The sequence below is a fragment of the Cavia porcellus genome, unplaced genomic scaffold, assembly GCF_034190915.1.
Source record: "Cavia porcellus strain 051 isolate PalLab524CR breed Dunkin Hartley unplaced genomic scaffold, mCavPor4.1 scaffold_20, whole genome shotgun sequence".
NCBI lineage: Eukaryota > Metazoa > Chordata > Mammalia > Rodentia > Caviidae > Cavia > Cavia porcellus.
Window position 1 is genome coordinate 30040145 of NW_026947503.1, and position 25242 is coordinate 30065386.

Here is a 25242-nt window from a genome sequence, read left to right on the forward strand (position 1 = left end):
ATAATCCCAACTATAAAATACATTTGTAGGATTCCCAATGTACTCCCATAGCATGCTAATTTAATAATGTTTAAATATTCACACAAAAACACTCATTTTGATTAACTATTATGTTCTTGAATGTACATTACTAGAAGTAATATATCCTATGCTATTGTTTTTTTTAGTTCATCATATTCATACCAGTCTCAGAGTTAGTATGTCTTATTCTCTATATTATACAAACAATTCTGTTTATTAAAACACACAAACATATACAGATACATATACCGTAGTTGAAAAAAAAAAAAAAAAAACAGAGTTCTTAGATGGGCAATCTAATGGAACGATTTTCTACTTTTTAGAATTTCTTTTTCTTTTCTTTCTTTCTTTTTTTTTTTTTTTTTGTTTTTTTTAGTATCGGAGTTTGAATTTACCTCATGCTTGCCTAGAAGGTGCTTATACTGCTGAGCCAAATCCCTGACTATTTTTTTTTACTTTTTAAAAGTGAATTCTTTAGATTCTTAATTATGTACATCTTAATTATACAAACTATTTGCTTTATATGCACTGCCCTTGAAACAGAGGCCCTGAGTCAACTCCTTTAAGGGTAGAAACAGGATTCATGTTGCCTGGAGCTGTAAGGATAACTCAAGGAGTCTGCAGAAGACAGGATGCAACATCCAGATTGCAGAGCAGAGAGAAGTCAGGGCAGTGTTTACTGACTCAGGATTCCCCAAAACAAGCAAGTGCTTCACAAGTCAAGCTGGTTGTCCTTATAAAACAATGAGGGGCTTACCATGAGAAATCATTGATGTTAAGTCAATCATTTAAAGAGAAAGGTGCAGGGAGCAATTTTGCAGGGCTATGATTAATTTAGTAATGAGTTAGTCATTTTTCCTTTCCATGACCCAATTTTTAGAACAGGTAACAGAAGAATGGAAAGGACATTTACTAACAATTACTTAATGGTAGTGAACAAATGATTCTCTCTCATTAATGAGTTAGATCTTAGAACCCGTCTAACTTTAAAAGCTAGCACAGTGTAGTTGGAGCTTCCATTTTAAAGTCTGAATTGCAGTTTGCTCAGGGTTTACAAAAATTTTGAACTTTTATTTTCCTCGTAAAAGTGGTTATGTTGAAAAGAGATACAAAGCTTGATGATGGGTAAGTCTCACCGATTAGCTCTATCACTTAAACACAAGTCCTGAGTATATGTGATTCTATTAGCACCACAATAAAATGATTATTAAACACATAGCCTGGCTCTTATAACAATTTCATCATAGCAAATCCAAAAGTAAAAATGATCACAATTTTAAACCTTTTCAAACCTGCATTGAAGTCATCTACTAATTACTCCCGCATTAACTTATAAGAACTTCCTCCCTTGGTTCAACTGAATGTTCACTATAAATGGAACATCCATTGATTTTGTTCAACTGTGCTGACTTGTATACCTAACATCATTTATCTTCCCCTGTAAAATATTCTTAGCTATCTTTAGGCCAAGTTTCTCCAGCTAGGTGTCCTACCAAATTCTTCTAACAAACTCATGTGAAAGCCTCCTTTCAAACTACCAATACACAATTATTCTTGTTATATTCCTTGATATTTTCAAGAAATACTTTTCTATTTATAAGACTTTGGGTGCCTTTTATACCTGGGAGTTGGTCTGATTTTTCTGTCCTTGGTATGGTCTCATATGTTCAGAAGTATCTTAAAAGTTACTTGTGTGGGAATATTTATACCACTTGAATTTCTATCATTTCTCTACCAAAAGAAATTTTTTTTCTAACTAAGCAAAGGCCAACGTGAAAATTCACTTATTTAGTATTTTGAATAATTTTAGTTAAATGTCCAAAAATATTTAAAACTGAACTGTGACTTGGACAATAGTGTCTTACATAGAATTCATCTACATGGGTAAAATAAAAGCATTGAAACATTCCATGGACTGTCCACATGATAACAAAATGCTAAGAAAAAATGAGTTATTTTGATTTGAACTTATTAGTGTTCATGTTATGTTAACTTTTAAAATATAAAAATTAGATTATTTAAATGGATAAATAATGAGCAATAAAGATAGGAAGCAGAAGGAATCAAATGTGAGATAAAAGAGTCTGATAACACACACATTAAAATTATAATAATAAAATTACACACATTAATAAAACATGATAATAAAATTGAATTATCAGAAAATAATGTTGTGAACTTGAGAAGGTGCAGGGATTCCTTGAGTAAACAAGGAAATTATAAAACCCTAACAAGAAAATGAAATGCTAAAGGCTTATACAGCAAACAATATATGACTTTACAGTGCTGGATTCTGATTTTCCAATTTAAAATACAACTTGAATTTGTTCTCACTATTTCTATACACATTTTTATGTACATATTAGAATAAGATGTATAATGATAAATAAGGGAGTAAATCTACCACCTTTTTATTTTCGTTAACATTAAATTTCTTATTTTGGGTGTTTGGGATAAGAGATATACTTCTGGTCAAAAATCAGTATTCAGTGGGCTAGAGATCTAGTTCAATGGAGACTGCTTGACTAGCATGTACAAGGTACTGAGTTCAGTCCCTAGTACCACAAAAATCAAACAAAAAACAAAAATCAGCATCCATAATTCTTTTTACACTCTGCTTCAAAGAGCAAAAAGCATAATGCTGTTAGCCAACAACTATAATGTACCTCATTTCAGAATAACAGAATGTCCTCTCCATGGTATTTATTCATTTTTTATTCATGCATGTCAACTATTTTTTTGCTTGCTAAAGGACATTGATTTTTCTGATTTAAAATGTTTGCATGTCATAAAATCAAAACTTTTATATTCTACGCATGAAAGGATTTTTCTGCTGGGAGGAGTGAGAAGCTTAACGTTGCAATTTACATTCAATTCACTGAACTTAGAATGCACTCTGGGAGTTATAAACGTTCATTTCTCCACAGGCTAGAAGACCTATTTCTAAGAGCACTCATGATAAATTTATTCCTGCAAAATACAGAATGACAGTCAGGATTCATTCTTGATGAGTTTTGTGACAGAAATCAGGAAATAGACATCATACAGTTTGGCATCTTTTGGTATTTTTGAAAATTGAAATTTTTTTGCATACTAAATTTTAAAAAGTATTGTTTGATTGTTACTGTACTTTTACTTGTAGTCTAAATTGTTAAATAGGAACTGGGCTTACTCCTCTTGCTTAGATAAATTTAAATACCAACTGTATAAAGCAATTAGTTTTCACAGTAAATATAAGAAGATCAGATCAGTGATCTGTAAGAGAAAAATAACAAAGTAGGTTCTTTGATTTTCCTAGCTTTTGGCCTAGAGTTTCTGCATTGCAGCAGATGACGGAGAATCTTGAGACCTTCTGACAAAGTGGGGTGCCGAGCTAGTAATGTGAGCTGACTGAAGCCCTTGAATTTGTGGGTGCAAACACTACAAGACACAAGAGAAATACGCAAGAGGGTTCTACAAGTATACAGATGTCTGCCTGTTCTTATTTTTCACCAGAGAACTTATGTATATATCTATAGATGAGGAAACTTGTCAAGGCTTGTAAAACATACTTCCCATAGTACAAGAGGTAAAAATCTCTGCAGACCATTCAGGTGAAAAACCAGGTAACACATACAAATTTGGGCAAAGTGCTCAGATGATGTTGTAGTCACACAAATAGATGTTGGACTGCTTTAACTGTACTAGAGTTCACTAATTTGCTTAACAATTTTACAGTCTGTTTTTATTTTTGAAAGGAATGGGAGTAAGAGAAAGAAAAAATGTTTGAAGAAATGATGATTAAAATGTCTTACTGATAATTAAACCTATAGACCTACAAATATACGAATTCAACAAATCTCAAGCAGAAGAAGTATAAATAAACTTATACTCAACCATCAAAATAATTTGTATAACATAAATGGCAAAGAAAATATTCAAAGCAGGGGGACTCCTTCTCACATGTAAGTTATGAACAGTAGTTCCAAAAAAGGAATACCATAGCCTTGTTAAAACAAAGACAATGCAAAAAACAATGGAGGTATATTCTTTAAAATTCAGAAAGAAAACAAAAGCTTTCAGTTGGAAATCTAATGAATGCCAAACAATGATGACTGTCCACATTGGTAACTGTCTAGTTAGATATAAAATGTGCATTTAGCATATTTTTAAATTTTAAAGGACATTTAATTTATTAAATTGAAAATGTATATCAATTCTAAAGCAACCACTAAAATAATAAAATAGTTATAGTTAATGAGGACAAAGAACATATAAGATAAGTGATTAAAATGTTCTATTAATCCAAGAAAAAACGCAGCAAAAAATCCATGAGAAACAAATCAGACAAATACTAAAAGACAAATATCAATGTGGTAGATACAAACAAAATTCTATATAAGTTTTTATTAAATCCCATTTCAATTAAAAGTCAGGTAGTGTCAGATTGGATTAAGAAAATTAAGATTAAACTACATGGTGCCTATAAGAAACCAAGTTTCTACATAAGACAAGCATAATTTAAAATTATATACATATAACACACTTAAGATAGCTAAGATGATTATGTTACTAATTCTATTGGTTCTTGCAAAAAAACCGGTTAAAATTCATAGGATTAGATCAATCTTACTTGTTTATAACTGGTAGTCTGAATAACTGTTGAACATAACCACACAAAATAACAACATTAGTTATGTTCCTACCACGTTATTTGAAAGCCTATATGGTCATTGTTTTGGGTTCTGGTGGATGCTGTCTCTTTTTATTTCTTGTTTTTCTAGTAATTTGTTTTGTTTTTCTCTCTAATACAGAAAGGATAGATGTACATGTATAAGCTTATACATGCCTAGAAATTGGCCCTCAACGTTTATAAGAATTGATTTTATTATGTGTGATGACATGAGCAGCAACTTTCAAGAAAACAAAACATTATGGTATCCATTAATTTCCTATAATTTTTCTGTGAAGTTCAGTAATGCTTTTATCCTTTGTTTTGATTGGTTTTATTCTGTTTTGAATTATTTAATTTCAATATATATGAAGGTATGGAAAGTTATTTTGAAGAGAACAAGAGACATTATCATAGCCATTGTTGATTTTCCAATTGTATGGTTTTGAAGGCCTGTAAGACTTTTATTGTGTTGCATTGAATGGTTTTATATCATTTTTGTTTCGTTTGAATTCATTGTGTGTGAAGATATGGACAACTATTTCGAAGAAAACAAGAGACATTATGGTAACCACTGTGGATTTCCTGTTGTCTTGTTTTGAAATCCTGTGTTGACTGCATTGTTTTTTTCTGATCCACTTTGTTCTATTTTCTTTAAAATAAAAAAAATATTTTATATGTGTATATATTATAAAAAATATCACCTATACCAGGTATACTAATGTCAGACAAAGTAGATTTCAGAGTAAATAATATTATTTATAGGGCTAGTTTATAAGTAATAAACTGATTAATTCAGTAAGAAGAAAAATAATTCCTAAATGATCATATACCTAATACCAGATCTTCAAAATAATTAGGAAACAAACAGATAGTATTAAAAGTTGAAGTACATCTTTTATCCATAGGAAAAACTGTATAGAAGCAAAATGCCCAGACATCTTTTTTTTTTTTTTTTTTTCTGTTTTGTTTCAAATTATGATCAGAATCCAGCCTACAAGGTAAGGGTGCTAACACTTCCGGTATGCTAAAACTCATACATGAAGTTAAGACTTGTGGTTAATTAGAAATTTTAAGGCTTTGTCCTATGTCACTAGATTATATTATTTTATTAGTGATCTGAAGGGGATTTAATTTCACTGGAATACCTTGTTTTTGCATACAGGAAGTAGAGTATTTCTGCAGCTGCATTCTAGCTGTTATGTCCTGATTAGATTCAACTTTGATCTCAGGCACATGTCTTCAAACTAAAACTACAGGTCTTTTTTGTCTGTTACATTGATCAGGGTGTGTTAATATAACACTTGCCATTTTTTCATTTAAAAATTAGTGTTGGCTTCTCTTATTTGCTGTCTCTGTCTTCTCATTTGTAAAATAAATATGATACTACTTATATGACACCTGATATAATACAGAAAATGAAGTAACAGATTTGTAATTGAATAGTACTTAGAAGAAATGCACTATCTATAAATATTAAATGACAAAGGAAATTAAGAATAAAATTTGGATCATTCAAACCCAAATAAGATATTTCTTGAAAAACACAGAAGATGGAAGAAAATATTTTTATTGAAAAAATAACTGAATTTCATATTGATAGGATGAATGCTACCCACAGTCCCTTTATTGGTTACACTGCACTAATGACAGCGCAGGTTACAAAATGCAGGATAAAATATGGAAGGGTTACTTAAATAAAAGGAGGTAGGAGATTAAATTTAGAGATTTCTAATGAAATATGTATAGAGAGACAGATTATTTCCCAAAGAAAAGGTACTTTCTTTGCTTTTTCAATAATTTGTAATGGATTTTTCCAAATAGCCATAAAAAATTCACCAGGTGTAAGACAATGCATCTGCTTTGGACCTCTGAGAGTAGAAAGTGAGAAAAGAGTTACAAATAGAATGCATGTATTATTAATGAATCATTCTGCAGCTGTCCTGTGAGTTCAGAAGACACTAACCTGAAAAAAATCATTAAAGCTAAGATCCATTCTTGCTGAAATAGAGAAATAATCTCATGGAATGACCTTTTAGTTTCCTTTCTCGCTCCTCGCTGGGTAACCAGCGCTCCTGCTGAATGAATCTAACTTTCTTGCTAACTTCCTCAGGGTTTTCCAATCAGCATTTTATTGTTTCAAAAACTAGGAATTCACATTTTTGTCTTTCATGCTGAAGTAATATCACAATGTCAGACCTATTTACTCATAATATTTTTAGTAAATGAATATTTTAATATAAAATCATACATTAGATGAGTTAACTGAATGTAAAAAACCTGATATTATTTTCAAAATTGCACCTAAAATAGTTTACTTTTAGATTAAAAAAAAACAAATTGGAATACTACAAACTTTAAGATTTATTTATAAAAACATAATTCACAGTCAAAGCACTACTATATATTTGCTGAAAAACTAATATAAAGAGGATAAGAACAAAACTTTAATTACATATTATTTCTATTTTTAAATTTCAAAAATTACAAAAGCCTTCACTTTTTACCATCTAGCTATATTTAGTAAGAAGCTTGAAGGTCTATGTGCTATTCTTTTTGGGAAATGGAAATGCTGAGGTGTAGAGTCCCTCTACTCTGAGTGCAAAGACCTTGCACTACATATGACCAATAGACCAATAATCCATAGTTAAACGTAGAACTCAAGCCCTCATTCAGTGCTATTGGATATGAACAAATCTCATGACAAAGGGAAAACACACTGTCTTAATCTTCTTTTACTAACTTCTGTAGTCAGTGCTGAAAAGGATTTTTATAGTATTTAGAATTAAGATAATACATTTATCTCAGGAAACTGTTTAACCTTAGACGTCATTTGTTCTTATTGTAATGATCACAATGAAGAATTTAATATTTACATCTGTTAACGGATGAAAAGTTTGTTCTTCAAAAGAATAAACATAATAGGGGCCGAGCTTTTAGCTCAGTGGTTCAAGCGCTTGCCTAGTAAGTGCAAGTTCATAAGTTCGATCCCCAGCCAAAAAAAAAAAAAAAAAAAAGAAAGTGCATAATAGAAACAGTGAATCTGATAAAACAAGAGGAATGATACACATTAATGCAATTAGAAATTAAAAGGGTAAAATCAAAATGGACATTGCTGAAATAAAAACATTAAAACTACTTTGCAAGCCTGTACATAATTTGAAGCCTACAGAGGAAATGGGTAGATTCATAGATACTTATAAATTAGCAAAACTTAATATTTTAAAAATGCTCATAACCCAACAACAGGCAATGAAATTGAAGCAGTAATAAATTATCTATCAACAAAGAAAATTCCAGGACCAGAACTGAACAGAAATTTTAGGGGCAATCTAACAATATTTCTTAAACTCTTTAATGAAATTTAAAGGGAAAGAGTACTCCAAGAGTCATTCCTGGAAGCTAACATTATTCTGATTTCAAAGTCACAGAAGAATTCAACCAAAAGGGAACTTTATGGAACAAACTCTTTAATGAATATAGATGCAAAAATCTTCAACAAGATACAGATAAACAATGCAAAAAATCATCAAAAAGATAATACATCATGACCAATGAAACTTCATCTCAAGGAGATAAAGACAGTCTAACATATGTAAATCAATAAATATATCAAATAGATACAAAGACAGAATCAGAGGATTATTTCAATAGATGCAGAAAATGTCTGACAAAATCCAGGAACTTTCATTATAAAAACACTCAGGAAAGTAGACAAAGTCCTTACCTCAATCTGACAAAAGGCATTAGTGACATACCTAAGGCCAATATCATATTAAATTGAGAAAAACTGAAGATTTCCCTCTGAAATCAGGAACAAGACAAGGATGTCTGTTAGCACCATCTTCGTTCACCATAATACTTGAAACATTAGCAATATCAGTTAATCAAGTAAAAGAAATAAAAGGGATATGTATTGGAAAGGAGGAATTCAATTTATCGTTATGTGCAGATCACATGATCCTCTACACAGAGGACCTAAGAGATTCATGAAAGACTCAGTATCAATAAACAAATTTAGTAGTGTAGCAAGATACAAAAGAAACACACAAAATAAAATGTTCTGTACACTAATAATGAGCCCATTGAGTAAAATTATGGCACAAATAGCATTCATAACAGCACTAAAAAAATTAAATATATAGAAATTAACCTAAGACAGCTGGGGATACAGCTCAGTGGCAAAAACACCTGCCTAGCAAGCATGAGGTCATGATTTCCATCCCCAGTATAAAAAAGACAGAAATTAACCTAAGAAAGTAAAAATAAAAGTCATGTAATGAAAACCACAAAAGGAAACTGAAGAAGACATCAAAAAATGAAACCATGCTCTTGCTCTTAGGGAGAACCAATACAATCAATATAACCATACTCAAAATTAATATGTATATTTTAGGTAATACTAATAAAGATACCAACAGTATTTTCAGAGAAAACAACCTTAACATTCATAGAGAACCAGAAGAGACCAGAAAAGCAAAATTAATCTTGGATAAAAAGAGCAAAGCACAAGGCATGATTATCCTGCAACTGAAGTTGTATGCAAAGCCAACATTATAAAAGCAGCTTAAAACAGACACGAGAACTAATGGAAAAGAATAGAGGACACAGAAACAACCCCAAGCACATTCAAATCTTTGATCTTTGACACAAAGGCCAAAAAGTAGACTTCAGGAAAGACATTATTTAATAAATGGCATTGAGAAAACTGATTGACCATTATAGAAGGCTTAACCTAGATCCATATCTCTCAACATGTACTAAACTAAAATCAAATTGGATCAAAGAACTAAATGCTAAAACAGAAACAAACTGCTAGAGGAAAAGAATAGACAAAAATCTTGAAGTTATAGGCATAGGACAGGACTTTCGAACAGCATCGTGGTCGCACAAGAACCAAGACTAAGCATCAACAAATGGGAGTACGTATAAGAAATTGAAAATCTTCTGCACAGTAAAATAAAGACCAACAGAGTAAAAGGAAACACTGTAGAATGGGAAAAAGTTTTCTCAACTATTCCTTAGAGGAATAGTACATGGAATATATAAAGGACTAAAAAAAATCACTTTAACCCTTCAAATAAAAGATCTGTTCAAAAAATGAACAAATAAAAGAAAGATACTTCACAGAGAATAAGTACACATGGCTAATAAGTACACGAAACAATACTCAATATTGCTGGCCATTAGAGAAATGCAAAGTAAAACAACACTGAGATTCCATTTTATCCCAGAAAGAAAAGTGATCATGAAGAAATAGAATAACGAATTTTGGTAAAGCAGCTGAGGAAAAGGAACCCTGATACACTTCCGGTGAATCACCACAGATATTAGTGTGGTGATTACTCAAAAAACTGAAACTAGAAATGTCATGAAACCCAGATAATTCCCTTTCTAAGAATCTTCTTGAAACAATTAAGACATCATATATTATAGTGCTTATAAGAGCACAAATTATAATAGCTAAATACTGGAAGTGGCCCACACATCCACAACAAATAATAAAGATATTGTGGTTTTTATACACAATGGACTATTATATTGCCATAAAGAAAGATGATTTTGAGTCACTTGTGGGAAAATGAATGCACCTTGAAATCATAATGATAAATGAAATAAAATCAAATTCACAAGCTTGAATATTTCCTTCATATGAGAATCTCAAATGATAGATAAAGAGCAAGGTAAAAGATAGATAATGGAATTAGGGAGATAGGTGTGTTTCAGAGAAATGGATAAAGGGAAGGGGAGGGGAGAAAGAGTAGAAAGGAGATAAAAAAAAGTATTAAGATGCATTATGTACATGTACCAACTCCCTACAAGGAATGTAAACAGTATGTGTTGCAAACATGTACCAATAACAATTAAATTAAAAGTTGAACTTTATCATCTAATTTAATAATTTCAAAACCTTTTAACTCTTGTACTTAGTGATACAACAACAAATTCAAATGGCTTTCCCAATGTTAAATTTTCCTTCTGAAAGGATAAAAATACAGATCTGCATCCAGATTCATCATTCTATTGAATTCCATATTAATTTTCTTTTTTGCATGCTTACGTTATGCTTTCAACAATTATCAAAACAATGTCCTTTAAAGTGCACGAGCAGAAAGATAATAAGAATGAAAGAAAATGATACCTGGAAAAACTGTTTTCAAATGATGATTAAAACATTTCCAAAGAAATGACAGATGCTCATTAAAATTTGAAAAGTTTTAATTACATAGTCTTTCTTTTCCAGGATAATGCCAAATTTGAAAAATATCAGTTAACTGCCGTTCTCTGTTAATCCATATCAATGGTGTTAAAAGATTTCAATTCGCTGTCATTAAGAGGTGACAGTTTTATAGAGGTTGATAAGAACTCTAAGATAAATGGCAAACCTGGATTGGTTATGTTAACAATAGATAAAATAGTTTTCAAAGTCCAAGACTACTGACAAAAACAAAAGGGTATTCAGAAAGGTAATTTTCTAAGGGAAAGTAACAATTATTTAACAGGTTCCCTATGATGATTTAGCAAGTCAAAGCATTATTAGTCCCAAAATTTAGTAAGGACACTAGTAATCTGAAAAACACTACTGAAAACTTAGATCTAACTGTCATCTGCATAATTCTACATGTAGCAACTGTAGAACACACATTACTTTCAAATTCATATAGTACATTCAATCACATTGACAATATGCTAGTTCCAAAAAGTCAATAAAATTTAAAAATAATGAAATTAAATTGTATGAATTTTAATATTTATAAAATAAAAAATAAATAATAACCAGACAACTAGGAAAACCTCAAATCATACGTAAAGTGAAGAGAAATTCAATAATCACAAAAGAAAGTAGACTATATTTTGAACTAAATATTAGTAAAATACAACATAATCACACTTTCAGGTTGTAAGAGAAACAGTACTTAGATGAACACTAATAGCTATTGCTACTTATACATTTCTACCTTTAAAAATTCAGGTCCAAAAAATAACTAAAATAAGTAAAAAGAAGGAAATAAGAGTAATCCTGAAAGAAAAATACAGGTAGATAATAAATTAGTAACATAAAAGGTTCATTCTTTGATAAATCAATAAAATTAGTAAATCTCTGAAAAGGCATAAAAAAAGCAGAGAAGAGAAACGGTAAATATGCGACAAAACAAAGATTTAATAGAAGGAGACAGAGAGATAGATTTTTGCAAATGGGAAGATGTCCAGGAGACCGAGGGTAGTGGAGAGAGGGATGGAGGGAAGTAAAAATATTTAAGAGCTGTCACAAATATGCACTAAAGGCCCATCGTGAATCTAAACATTAAATGTCATGAATATGAACTAACAATATTAATGAGGACGGGAAAAGCAGCTCTAGAGAAGGGAGGGTTGTGGGTACAGATAAGAAAGGGAATAAAAACAATTAACATATGTTATGTACATGCACCTACACCCTAAGACGAATGCAAACTTATATATTACAAATATGTACCAATAAAATAACACCAAAAAAGAAAAACAACAGAAACGACCAATATCAGAAATGAAAAAGCAATTACCACTTAGGCTTCAAATTTTCTTTAACCTACTTTCAGTTCCATAACTAAAGCATGCAGTCCTTAAATGTAAAATTTCTTTTGTTAAATATATATATATATATATATATATATATATATATATATATATATAATGACTGGATAACACTAATATCTGTGGTGATTCACATTCCCACCGGAAGTGTATCAGGGTTCCTTTTCCTCAGCTGCTTTACCAAAATTCGTTATTCTATTTCTTCATGATCACTTTTCTTTCTGGGATAAAATGGAATCTCAGTGTTGTTTTACTTTGCATTCCTCTAATGGCCAGCAATATTGAGTATTGTTTCATGTACTTATTAGCCATGTGTACTTATTCTCTGTGAAGTATCTTTCTTTTATTTGTTCATTTTTTGAACGGATCTTTTATTTGATGGGTGAAAGTGATTTTTTGAGTTTCTATAGTGCGTAGACAGGAATAAACAATACATATACGTTCAGAAATACCTTCTCAAAAAGATACTATTAGACTGATTTGTTCTCCTGGTGCTGGGTACCAAACCCAGTGTCAAACACATTCTAGACAAACACTTTACCTCTGAGCTACTGTCTCAGCCCTGAATGGCCTAACTAAATATTCAATTTAATAAATGAAACGCTGACTTAGCAGAATTTAAGCATAGACTTGAATGAATCTTTCATTTTAATAAAAATCAGAGCTTATAACTCTCATAATTTTGGTTAAATGGTGAAAATAAAAGTTGGAAAATGCCAGTTTTAATTGCACAACCATGAAAACACCTAATGTAAAAAGACAACTAATTTTTTCATTTTATATTTTATGTGAGGACTCAAGATCAACTGAATCAGAACAATTGATAGTACTTGAATATATATATGCACACATATATAATATAATCATACAAACATATATATACATTCTCTTGATAAAATTTCAAGTGCAAAATCAGTCTTTTTTTCAGTGCTGGGGTTCAAATCCAGGGGTTCAGGCGTTCTAGGCAAATGCTCTGTACTATGCAGCCACACAGCAGCCCTACTCCCAGCTCTTTAGAACACACCTTACAAAGAAATTTTTCCATTTTTTCTCACTAAGTATTTGGGGAAATGTCTCAATGTTAATTTATAAATTCCCAAGCAGCTATAAGATTTGGAGACTCCAGAGCATGTCTTTGTAATAAAGCGTATCATTATCCAGAGGACACGGTGAAGTAATGCATTTTTCCTTCATGACATCCTCCTGAGTGTGTGCTGCCTTCATTCTTCTTGCAAGGGGCTGTGCACAGCCACCTCCCTTCCCCTGGCTGTGAGTGGCATCAAGATGAACTGTCAGAGACGGTGTATTCTGGATAATGGATAAGTGAGAGTCCCCTGACGTAGATTTGACGGCCATAAACTATTAGCTTTGTGATTGTCCTTACATCCTAACTGAGGGTCTGACTGAGGGAATATTATTTCTAAATGCCAAGCTGACTTAAATTGTGGAGTTTCAGTAGGTGCTTCACTTATTAGTGTTTGAAGCAATTACAGAGAGAATGGGTCAGTGCAATTTTCTGCCTGCACTGAGAAAATCTTTTCTTGCTATTGCATTTTAACTATTCAAATTCAAATAGGATTTCTCAACACAACTGTTCTGTCTAGGAGAGACATTGTAAATAAGGTAGCACATGCCCCATCCCTAACAAGTACGCATTTACAGAGGGTAAACGTAATTCACTGTCAATAATCTGGGCATTCAATCAACAGGTAGAATTAACTTGCCTTTTGCTTTAACTTCCTGGCATCTGATAACAGTGAATATGCTGTATTTACTTTATATATTTTTACTAATGACATGATCTTTTAAAGCACAATAGAAAATCAGGGATAAAATTAAAGTATATACACACAATTGGACTCTCTGAATGAACAAACTGTCAGTGAATTCAGAAATACCACAATTGATGCATTGTATTCCATAAAAAAGAAAACAAAAACAAAATTGACTAAGATAAGAAAATTTAGAATGTGGAGGGACCAGAAATCCATGTAGGATGGATTTGATGAATCCAATTTACAGTCTTGACGATTCCTTGTTTCATTTTGTTGTTTTATAGTCATAATGACCTAGCTGCAGAGTTTTATCTATGAATGTCAAGGGAAAAGAAGGTACTGAAGTTACTTAAGATTAAAGAAAAATTAAAAAATTTCCTTGTGTGGACAATGAAATGAAGAAAATGTACTGGAAATAAAAGGAAATATATCTATAAAAATGTGCTTACTTTCTTTTTATAAGAATTATTAAGATCAGAAGTTTCCATTGACCATTATTCAAAGCTCTTTGTTTATTCTAGTACAGATGAACAAGGAAATAAATCAGTGCAGAAGTCACTATACATACTCTAGATCTGATTCCACAAATTCATAATCTAGAGACAGAGTGTGGATTTGGAAACACAGAGACACATTGACAGAGTAACAGGGGTAGAAAGAGCAATTTTGACAATCTATGATTAAATCATAGCCACCCCCCCCAAAAAAAAACTCCACAATTTTCCAAAGAGGGTAAATTCGCCAGTGTCCTTAGCAAAATACAATTCATCACTACTCACCTAGCCTCTCAATGGAGTAATAACGCTGCTTACTGTCCACTCGCACTGTCTCAGCATAAGGACTACCAACGCCGTACCCAATGATGTAACCTCGCACCACAATGTTTGGGTTCAAGGGTGGAGTCCAGCTCATGATGATGCAGTTGGTCTGGGGCCTCACATGAAGAGAGCTTGGTTGATCAGGGACTTGAGACTCTAGGATTCAAAAAGACATCATCAGTAGGTCTCAAAAAAGAGCCTATGTAGCATTTCAAAACTTTCTGTTTAAGACAGTACCATATTTCAAACACGCTAAACAAGGCCTTCCCTTCTTCAGCGTGTGCTACGTCTTCCATATTTAATTTGAGTATCACAACATTTCTTAAGTGTAGGAGGGTAGCTTCTACAGGACTCGAAAGTATTCCTTCTACAAGGACTACAGGGTTACACATCTTTATTCTAATAGGTTTTTTTTTTTTTTCTTTTTCCATGCATTTCTTTTTAGGAATCATTAATAAAGGGTAGAATAAAGACAGATACAGAAATAACAAAAAGGGAAATAAAATACCAACAACTGTCTTACTTGGAAATTATTTACTCTGATTTAACCAAAAACAAAAATAAATGTACCAGTTGCTTCTTAAAAATTTATCAGGGTACATAGTTTAGGGTGATGATCTGCTCCACATGATTTGAATGATACATGACTAGCTGTTTATAGCTTCTGTGCACAATTTATTGTTATTATTAAAGGAAAAAAGGCCGTGGACTTGATTAGAAACACACAGGCTTTGGAATTGTACAAATTTGCTTAACATCATGTCCTATCATTTATTAGCTGTGTGCCTCATAAAATTATTTAGTTTCTTGGATACTCAGTATAAAAAAAGATTTGATGACTCTTGGTAATATTAATGTGCTTTTGCCTCCTTAATAGAATAGTAAAAGCTGACACACCTTCTTCCACCGGCTTTATAAATATGCAGCTGTATACTTACAGCTTATGTGGTAAAGAAAGAATGTCATTGGTTAAAGTTTTAAAATAGGTCCTGTACCAACAGTTTTTCAAAATGTTCTAAACTTGCTACATCAACAGAATTTTGTAAAGAAGATTTTATTTCTCTAAAGATGCCCCTTTGTGAGCAAGAAGGGACAAGTTATTATTTGTTGCCCTAAAGAAGCCTGAGATATAATATGCAAAGGCATCATAAAAATTTATGTCTTAAAATGTGGTTATAAACCTTTACAGCAGAGATACAATGTTTATGAAGTAGTTCCCAATATAAGCCCTAAGTAATAAAAGGGATGAAAGAGATGGATTAATATTCTGAAATCCTATTGCCACCTATTCTCGCCAGTGTCCTTGAAGTGTAATGGGCACTACAATCAATTCTGCTTAACACATGCGAAACTTTATATTAACTATTTTAACAAGATAGTTTGCATAATTTTATATTAATAAAATAGACAATATTCTAATTTTCTATATTGTTATTCTTTTGAGAAAATGACAGAATAATGATTTCAGTGAGAGCCCTCATTATCTTTTACATAAAAGGGAAGAATTGTTAAAAGGTTTTCAGAACAAAAATGATTTTTTATAGTTTTGCAAATCATATAGTCGTTACCTATAAGTTAGTTAAGTTAGTATGCGCAGAAGTTTATCTATTAGGCCTATGAGCATACACAAGAAAGTATATAACAAGTAGCTTTTGAAGAAGAATTTTTGGTATTTCTCTTTATTCTTGCATGAAACCTGTTCCAATCCTAAATACAATTTCAAAACCACATTTTAAGCACGGTCAGGATGTGGTGGTACAGACCTTTAATCCTAGCACTCTGGGAGACTGAGGCAAGAGGATCACAAGTTCACGCCCAGTCTGGCTAGTTCAACAATTTAATGAGACTCTGCTTCAAAATAATAATAATAAAAAAGAACTGGAAATGTAACTCAGTGGTAGAACACAATTGGATTCAAATCCTAGTACCAAGAAAGATACTGAAAATATATGGTTATTAATAAAAAGAATAAATGAATATATGTCCCCCTTTCAGCAGAATATTTAATGAGCTTTCATTTAATATCAGAAGGTCAGAAGGATCAAGGTAATAGATTATCAGGGCAATATAAAACTAGCCCATCCACAATATAAGGCTTCATTACAGTGATAACTGGGTCAGGACACTGTCATATCCAGGGTAACCTGATCATGCTCATCCGTTCATTTAATATAAAAAAATCAAATAACAATTTTCCATTTACACTGCCTGAATGAATTTTCTCTAGAACAAATGACTTTATAGGTTATGATAGTGTTTATTACCAAAATGAACTATAAAATATCAAATTGAAAAAATTTCAGTGGAAGTTAGGTAAAATGAGTGCATCCAATTTTGGATACAACACTGAAATTTGCTATTGAGAAGTACATGAAAGATTTTAGAATATGTCCAAAACAGACACAGTATGTAGCAAGTAGAGAAGGATAGGGGTAATTATTAACATAATTTGAGGCCACGAGTATATTTGTCTGCAACCGCCAAATTAATACATCAAATTTATGTTAGAGTCTGAATGATCAAAATGACCAGGACAACTGACATTCTTCATGATGTTATAAAATTGTGGATTCTCTGTTGGATTAATCTGGCTCTAAAACACGTGTTACTCTTTTAGTGATGACTATGGAAATTCATTAATGCTTAATATTCATAAGTAAAACAGTAGGAAATTATTCCATTAATTCCTATAGCGTTTATCAATCTCCATTCATTTCTATTAGGCCAGTCTTAATTCTAGATACCATGTTGTGGGAAAAAGAAAATCATGAAATTTTGATAAGTGTTGTATCAGTGGAACAATCAATGACTCATCAAGGAAGCTCTGTCCTTTAAGAGTCTGTGAATAATCAGAATGAGACAGCCAAGTAAATATCAGCATTGTGAAAAGTAAAGACGAAGAGGCCAAATACTGCACAGGCTCTACCACAAGCCTGACGTTGGTATTTGGTAAAAGCAAAGAAGGTAGAGATGGAAAACATGGAGGGTGAAAAGAAAAATAGAAGAGATAGTCAGCCAAAGAAAATAGAAAATGATGCAGTTAAAGTGGAAACTAATACAATGGTCTTTCAAAATTAAAGATAAGCAGTCACCGTGGCACACACCCATAATTCCACATGCTTGGAAGACTATGTCAGGAGCATCATAAGTTCAAAGCCAGTTTAGGTAATTTAGCAAGATTCTGTTTCAAAATAAACTCTAGAAATGCTGAGATATATCTCAGTGCAACGGCCCTGGGTTCTATCTCATTAGTGAAAACCTGCAATCCTTTCTCAGTACAATCAAAACCAAAACAATTCAAACTAGAATTAGGACTCTTTCATGATCTTACATAAACTATGGAATTGAAGGTGGAAACTCAATCAAATATCTATATAACCAGGTTCACGGCAGCATTATTTATAATTACCAAAAGGTGAAAATAATCCAAGTGCCCATCAACAGATGAGTGGGTAAACAAAATGTGGCACATTAATCCAATAGAACAGTATTCCGCTTTTAAAAGGAAGGGGATTTTGATACATTGTATGACATGTATGAGCCTTGGAAATGTTCAATTAAATATATTAGTCACAAACAGATGCAATCTGCATGATTCCACTTATGTGAGGTGCACAAAATAGCTAAATTCTTAGAGATACAAAATTGAACAGTGGATGCCAGGTGCTGAGGGAAGAATAAGAATTTATTTTTTAATAGGTACAAAATTTCATTTTTGTAAGATGAAAGAGTCCATGAAATGTGTGATACCACAAGAAGGTACTTAATATTATATCACTGTATATGTTTAAGACAATAAGTTTTATGTATGTTATTTTAACATAAATTTTTAAAATGACAGAAAGAGAGATTGAGGGAGAGAGAGGGGGCAGGGAGGGAAGGAGAGGAGAGAGAGAGAGAGAGAGAGAGAGAGAGAGAGAGAGAGAGAGAAGTGAGACTAGATCACTACAAAGGAGCAAATAAAAGTAAGTAAGACACTGTGACTCTGTTTTTAGAACCCGAGTGGTCTTCCCTGGCAGAGTCTGAGGAGTGAAGTGCAACCTAATTGACACTTTCAAAGGATCAGTGTAATTATTCTACATGCAAATATGTTTGGGCTTGGTTCATACAGAAAAACAGAGACTATAAAAATGCTTTTCTTGGTGACTGTGTTAGAGTTGAAGACAGCATATTTGGATTTGGAGGAGGTACAGATTACCTGTAATCAGCATGGGTATGATAGCTAACAGTATCGATTTGATTAAGAAATGCCTAATTTAATTGGGCCAGCATTGTTCTGGGTGTGGTGCAGGGATTTACTGAAGATAGAAGACCCACCCTGCCTATGACTGGCACCAAACAATAGGCTTGATGCTTGAATGGAGTAAAAGCTTAATGAACAAGGAAGCCTCACTTCTGTTTCTCTTAGGAGCTCCAGTCTTTGCCTTTACTTTCAAGATTGTCTTCTGGCTTCCAGCACAGAGCCTTCAGCCTTCTGGTAGGGACGTGCACTGGACACTCAAGTGAGCTCAGGCCTTTGACTGGATCCTTCGTATCTCTAGCACATAGATAGCTCTTTTTCACTCTTTATGACTCTGGTGGCCACTGTAAGTCCAGTTTATAAATTCTTATACATTTGTATGACTTGTATTAAATCTGTGCTCTACAGACACTGACTGATATAGCGCAAAAGAAAATTCAGTGATATCTCAGAGGTCTTGATTTGTGCACTTGTGTTTGATGTACTAAAATGAGGAGAAACTCCTGAGATTTCACTGGGTCACACTATGTTGACATTTCTGCTTGCCGGACCTGTGGATGTAGCTGGAAGATAGCTGAATACCTGTCTGGGGTTTTGGTGAAAGGCATGTTCTGAAATATAGATGTGGAATCACCATTGTACAAATGGGATTTAAGATAGATATGCATGAATATAAACAGAGTGTGAGTTTGTGTGTAAAAATAAAATATAAAGAAGAGCAATTTACTGCCATGCTCAAAACTCCTGAAGTGTTTCCATAGCTCACTGTACCCACAGGCTCTCTGAGACATCCTGAATGATCATATGTGAAGAACTCCTCTTCTCCTTCCCTCTTTGGCATTAATTTTGCCATTCTATTAATGCCACTCTCTCAGTTTTAATGTTTTTACATTTTTATGTAGCAAAACTGTGTCAGTAAAAGACAATTCTATAGATTTTGCCAAACATGCAAAGCCATATACCCACCATTCCTGTGATCACAGGGAGCAGTCCTAATATCCTCAAAATTTTCTCATGTTGACCTTTAGTAGACAAGTACTTTCTTCAATGCTTGATTGCAAATCTTAATATTGTTCTTTAAAATTACTTTTTGTCAGTGGATAGATTATATGTTCTTTTGGTGAATATTTAATTATTTTCAACATTAGAAAACCATAAAACCATCTAGTTTTTTCATTCTTATTTCTATTAATAGTAATACTAAAATTTATGTGTTCCTACTATATATGTATCATATTCTGCATGTTAATGAATCTCATTTAATATTTCACATAAAATTTATATTTACTCAAGTTTCTCCTTTTTTAATATTAAGTTTTTAAATTTTAGCTCATTTTACTTTTAAGTTTTCCCTCAGTCTGGTTTCTGTTAACAAATATTATGAACATGTTGTATCTTATTTTTCATTACTTTTGCTTGTCTAGTATTAGTTTTGCTTCATCACTCTCCTAAATTGAAAAAGTTTGAATTCAATGGGAGTAGATGGATGGTCACTATTTGAAATGCAATTTTAATAGCCTTATTCTTTTAATGTCAAATGAGTGTTAATTCTTGAGGAAAAATGTGTGCCTTTTAAATCTAAGTCAATTAAATTACTATATCCAAAAGAGGAAGATTTCTCCTCTAGTGTCCTCTAATTTTTGACATTGACAAACTTGTTCCTAGTTACACTCAAGGGAGGTTTCTGGCCTGGAGTTGTTTCCTTGGGACCACTGAACAATCCACCCTTGTCTTAAGGAATACACTTATAGGAAAGACATCCTACAGCCTCTTCACCTAAACACACAGGTATTAGTTTACAGTGATGGTAACTCAGGAAAAAAGAAGCAAAAAGGTGTTTTTTTATGGAAGAGATTTCAACGGGATGCTCCAATTTTATTTTTAATAACCATCATGATTCTTCCTTTTTGTAATTTCCTCTTGCTTAGAGAAATTATAAAATCCCAATTACACATGGCTGCTACGGTAAGATCAGTTCTTTTTTTTTTTTTTTTTTTTTTTTTAATTTGATTGGACAACTTTTAGAAAAACATGGACTCTAACTATCAAGTCCTTGGTTTGGCAAAAATTACCAGGAAGCTAAAAAACTATCTAAGGTAGCAGGTTGGCATGTCAATCAGAATATATTAAAAAATCCAATGAAGTTTGATTGAACAAGCCTGATTATTAGAACAAGTGCTCATGATACAGTTTTATAGGAGCAGCTGTAGGAATAAGAAACCCATAAAAGTATAAGAGAGTTGTCTTCCTTTAGAGTTTAGGGACACCAGATTTAGGTATCATAAAACCTCACTAAAACACATGTATTAACACTATAACACATTTGATCAGGTATCGTATATGAAATAGATAAATCTTTGGCCATTCAACTACAAATCCTATTCTGAATCCTATTTCTTGCCAAATCATGTACCAAAAGGATTATTCAGGACTACTTTCCTCTAATTATATTTAAACTGTAGATTCTCAAAGTACAGGTCTATTTGTTTTCTTAATTATAAACAAAAATACCATAGTATCTTTAAAGTATTGGGCCAACCTACTTTCCTGGAATCTAGGGCTTTCTTTTTAATTTCTGACATTCGATAAAGGGACTGTATACTCCCATATTTATGAGAAAAACAGCAAATAGAATAATGTATATACCCAGTAATCATCTATAATAATTTTTGACCATAAGGGTAGAAATCAGTGAAGAATCAAGTTTTATATGCTGTATGCATTTTACATTAATATCTGGGTATGAATGTTTCCATAGTCATCTATCCATTCAATATCCATTAGCATCTAACTTATAACAGGCACCAAATAAAACAGTGAATAATGCAAGACAAAAATGGCCTGTGTTACTACAATATTGAGAGGACAGTGATCAGTTCTAAAATAGAGGGTACCTAAAGTGCAATGATGCATCTGAACAAAGCTCAGATATAAGCAAGCTTCACAGAAATAAAATATCCAGAAAGTTTTGGGGTGTTGCTGTGAACTATATGTGAAAAGACTCTGGATGAGGATACAGGAAGTCCAACAGTTGGAGATGTGATTCAGCTGAGGACATTCACTTAGAGGGATATGGAGGGAGGCAGATATATTGGGACATCACATGTGGTGCTGAGGACTGGAGCAGACAGAGACGAATTATCCCAGTGAAATGACATCATCAGATCTAGCTACGCAAAATCACCCTGCGACCCCATGGAGTGTACTGAACAGAGGAAGGAAGCCAGTGTCAAGGTAACTTGTGTGAGATGATTTCCAAATGACGAGTCATGACAGCTTGCAATAAGGTTTGGTGGAGGGTGTGGAAACAAATGGATGAATTCAAAGTCTGCAAAGAAAATGGCAATCACATGCTTTGGTGACTGGTTCAGTCATGACTGGAATGAAATGGCAAAGGTGAGTTTGATGATGATTCTCTGGCTTAAAGGACTTGTGAAGACCAGAACCAGCCTGATTCAGAAAATACTAACAGTATTAAGAGAAATATAGACTGAAAGAGTGACTCATAGCAACCAACTGTACAAAAGAGTTTAACATCAAACTCTGTGTTATATTTTAAAATGCCAAAATGAATAAACAAACACAAAAAATCTTACAACCACCCCAGATTTTTCTATTTTTGACTTAATTAAGAAGTGATTACTTCACTCTCCTTTGCCTTCAAATGCCATCATCAGAATCAAAAGCTCAACTAATTGGAAAGAAGAGAAGCAGCACATTTTCTGATGTACTGAAAGTACTATTATGGTGTCAATATCATTTGGTGACAAATCTACTAGCAGAGATGCCAACTTGATTTTTTATTTATTTCTTAAATGTACAAGGATGTACTTTGTATGTTCTGCTACAAATATTTATTCTAAGAAGTGTTTCTATCTTCTATGTTCTGTTACAAAGGTTTAATTGTGTAGTACCAAGCCAAACAGAATGATACTGATTTTCACTAAGGCTTTATTGTAAATGTTAATTATATTTTTTCAAAATGTTTAGGAATTCTATTACATTTATTATTTCCTATGAAGTTCACTGATTAGAATTTATTAAATTAAACTTTAATTTGAGGAAACTAATAATGTTTTGATGTTCATATTTCTTATTCAGAACATACATAACTTTCTATTTATTCATGTCACATTTTTAAAAACTGTAATGTTTTTCACATAAATTTGCATGCATCATGTTAAATTTAGTCTTTCATACTATATTTTAAATTACTTTAAAAATGTATTTTTCTCTTACATATTTAAAGTAATTATTGCTATTATAAAGAGAGGCAAATTTTTATATGCTATCTTCAAACCTATTGCCTAATTAAATTTTCTAATCAGTTCTATTTTTTGCTAGTATAGTTTTTGGGATTTTCAGATATGCAATCATAGCATTTATAAAAATAACATTCCTTTTCTTATGTGATAAAATATTATGACCTACTTAATTTGTTTATTTTTTTCTCAAAGCCATTATATTCTTTTGAATAACAGAATTAGTGGAAACACCCTATACCTGTCTCGATCTTAAAGAATATATTTTCAGTAGTATGGCTGCTGTTAGATTCTTATAAGAACAACAAAATTTTGGAAGTTGTTTGTATATATATACTTTAAACAAGGTAGCAACTATGTACTGCAAACTGTCCTCTTGTATGTATTGATATAAGGCAAACTTCAAAGTTGTTCCTGAATTAAATATTGGGCTAGTAAATTGAACTGGATATGTACTTTCTGTTACATCAGAATTTAGCATAAATATTTCCATAATGCAGACGCGGTTTTCTTATAAACCAGGAGATGTATCATAAAATCAACAATATGAATATTTCATACTGCTGTCAAAATGTACTATGTAGTCAAAGCCTGAGATCTAATTTTTCAAAACCAGCAAAAACAATACACTGCTGAACACTGACATTATCATGATCAACCCTTTGAAAAGCCCACTGAGCTGGATATTCTGGTTATTCCTTTCTTATAAATGAAAAAAAAATAGGACTTGGGTAAGTGAAGGTATTTTCCAAGATTACATTTCAAGAAGAGCAAGTTTCAAACTTAGTCATTAAAGCTCAAGAACTTACCTTTCCTCCCTTATTTTTCTTGAATTAATCAAGAAATGATCACTTGCTCAAAGAAGCCATAAAGGGATCAGACATTCTATGAGCAAATTAAAAAGTCTGATACGGTCAGGAAAGAAACTGAAACTTTGGACATTTGTTAGACTCTAAATATCTACACCATTCTTTCCACACTACAGTCACTTGTCCAAAAACTTAAACTGCCTTCAAAAAATCATTATAATTTTGTCTGTTCACTTCTTATATACGATACAATCCACTTGAATGATAATAAGGAGCTAGATTTCATGAAGGAAGAGCAGTTGTATTTGACTCCTTCCATCTGTCAATCGAGGAAGAACACATACTAACATAAATGGTGTTTATCAAAAGTCCATGAGAAAAATAATTCTTTTGTATGGCATTGTGTCAATATGCTTTTCATATGCCAAATTTCATACTAAGATCAAATTGAATTGCCAAATCAGCATATACCTTCACTGGCTTGTATAAACCCATATCTTTACCCCATCTTGAACTTATTTATTTAGAGGCATTTCAGTGGCTTGTTATTCACTTTTCCCAGAGATTTTCTCAAAACAATTGAAAGAAAATATTCCCTTTAAAATAAAAATACAATTTGAAAATCTTTCCATTTTTGGGATTCTGTATCTTGAATCCAAAGTTCTTTTCATTTTTTATTTGGACACAGGGTCTCATTGTCACTAAGTTGATTTTAAAACATTTATTTTTATTGATATTATAGCAATGATTTATTGCTACCATTTTATTATTTATTTACTCAGGTTAGGGTTAAAGTTGTCGTTCTCAGGATATCTCAGCTACTTAGAGTACTGGAATTATGGGCAGGTTACTACCACAATCAGCCCAAAATTTTAAATCATTAAAGCAATAAACCAGGTGTGCTTATATACCAAGATCTGAAAGTTCCATTCTATTCCATTCTAAAATAACTACAATTATTTTATTGGATCAACATATTAATATGTTTTTGCAAGTCTGTTTTTATATTTCTAAACATATTTCATATGTTACTATTGATTATTAATTCTACTGTGGTTAATAAATATATTCAGTGATTTAAATTTTTTTTA

At 32.1% G+C, this 25242-nt stretch overlaps 1 protein-coding gene across 5 annotated transcripts in view; it reads right to left on the reverse strand.

Moving 5' to 3' along the window:
- Window positions 1-25242, reverse strand: part of Dcc (DCC netrin 1 receptor) — a 1081241-nt gene that overhangs the window by 170798 nt on the left and 885201 nt on the right. For all 5 annotated transcript variants that reach the window (XM_063231626.1, XM_063231625.1, XM_063231624.1 and 2 more), the window contains exon 15: window positions 14802-14996. In XM_063231626.1, the coding sequence (XP_063087696.1) occupies window positions 14802-14996 (195 nt within the window). The remainder of the gene's footprint in view (window positions 1-14801; window positions 14997-25242) is intronic.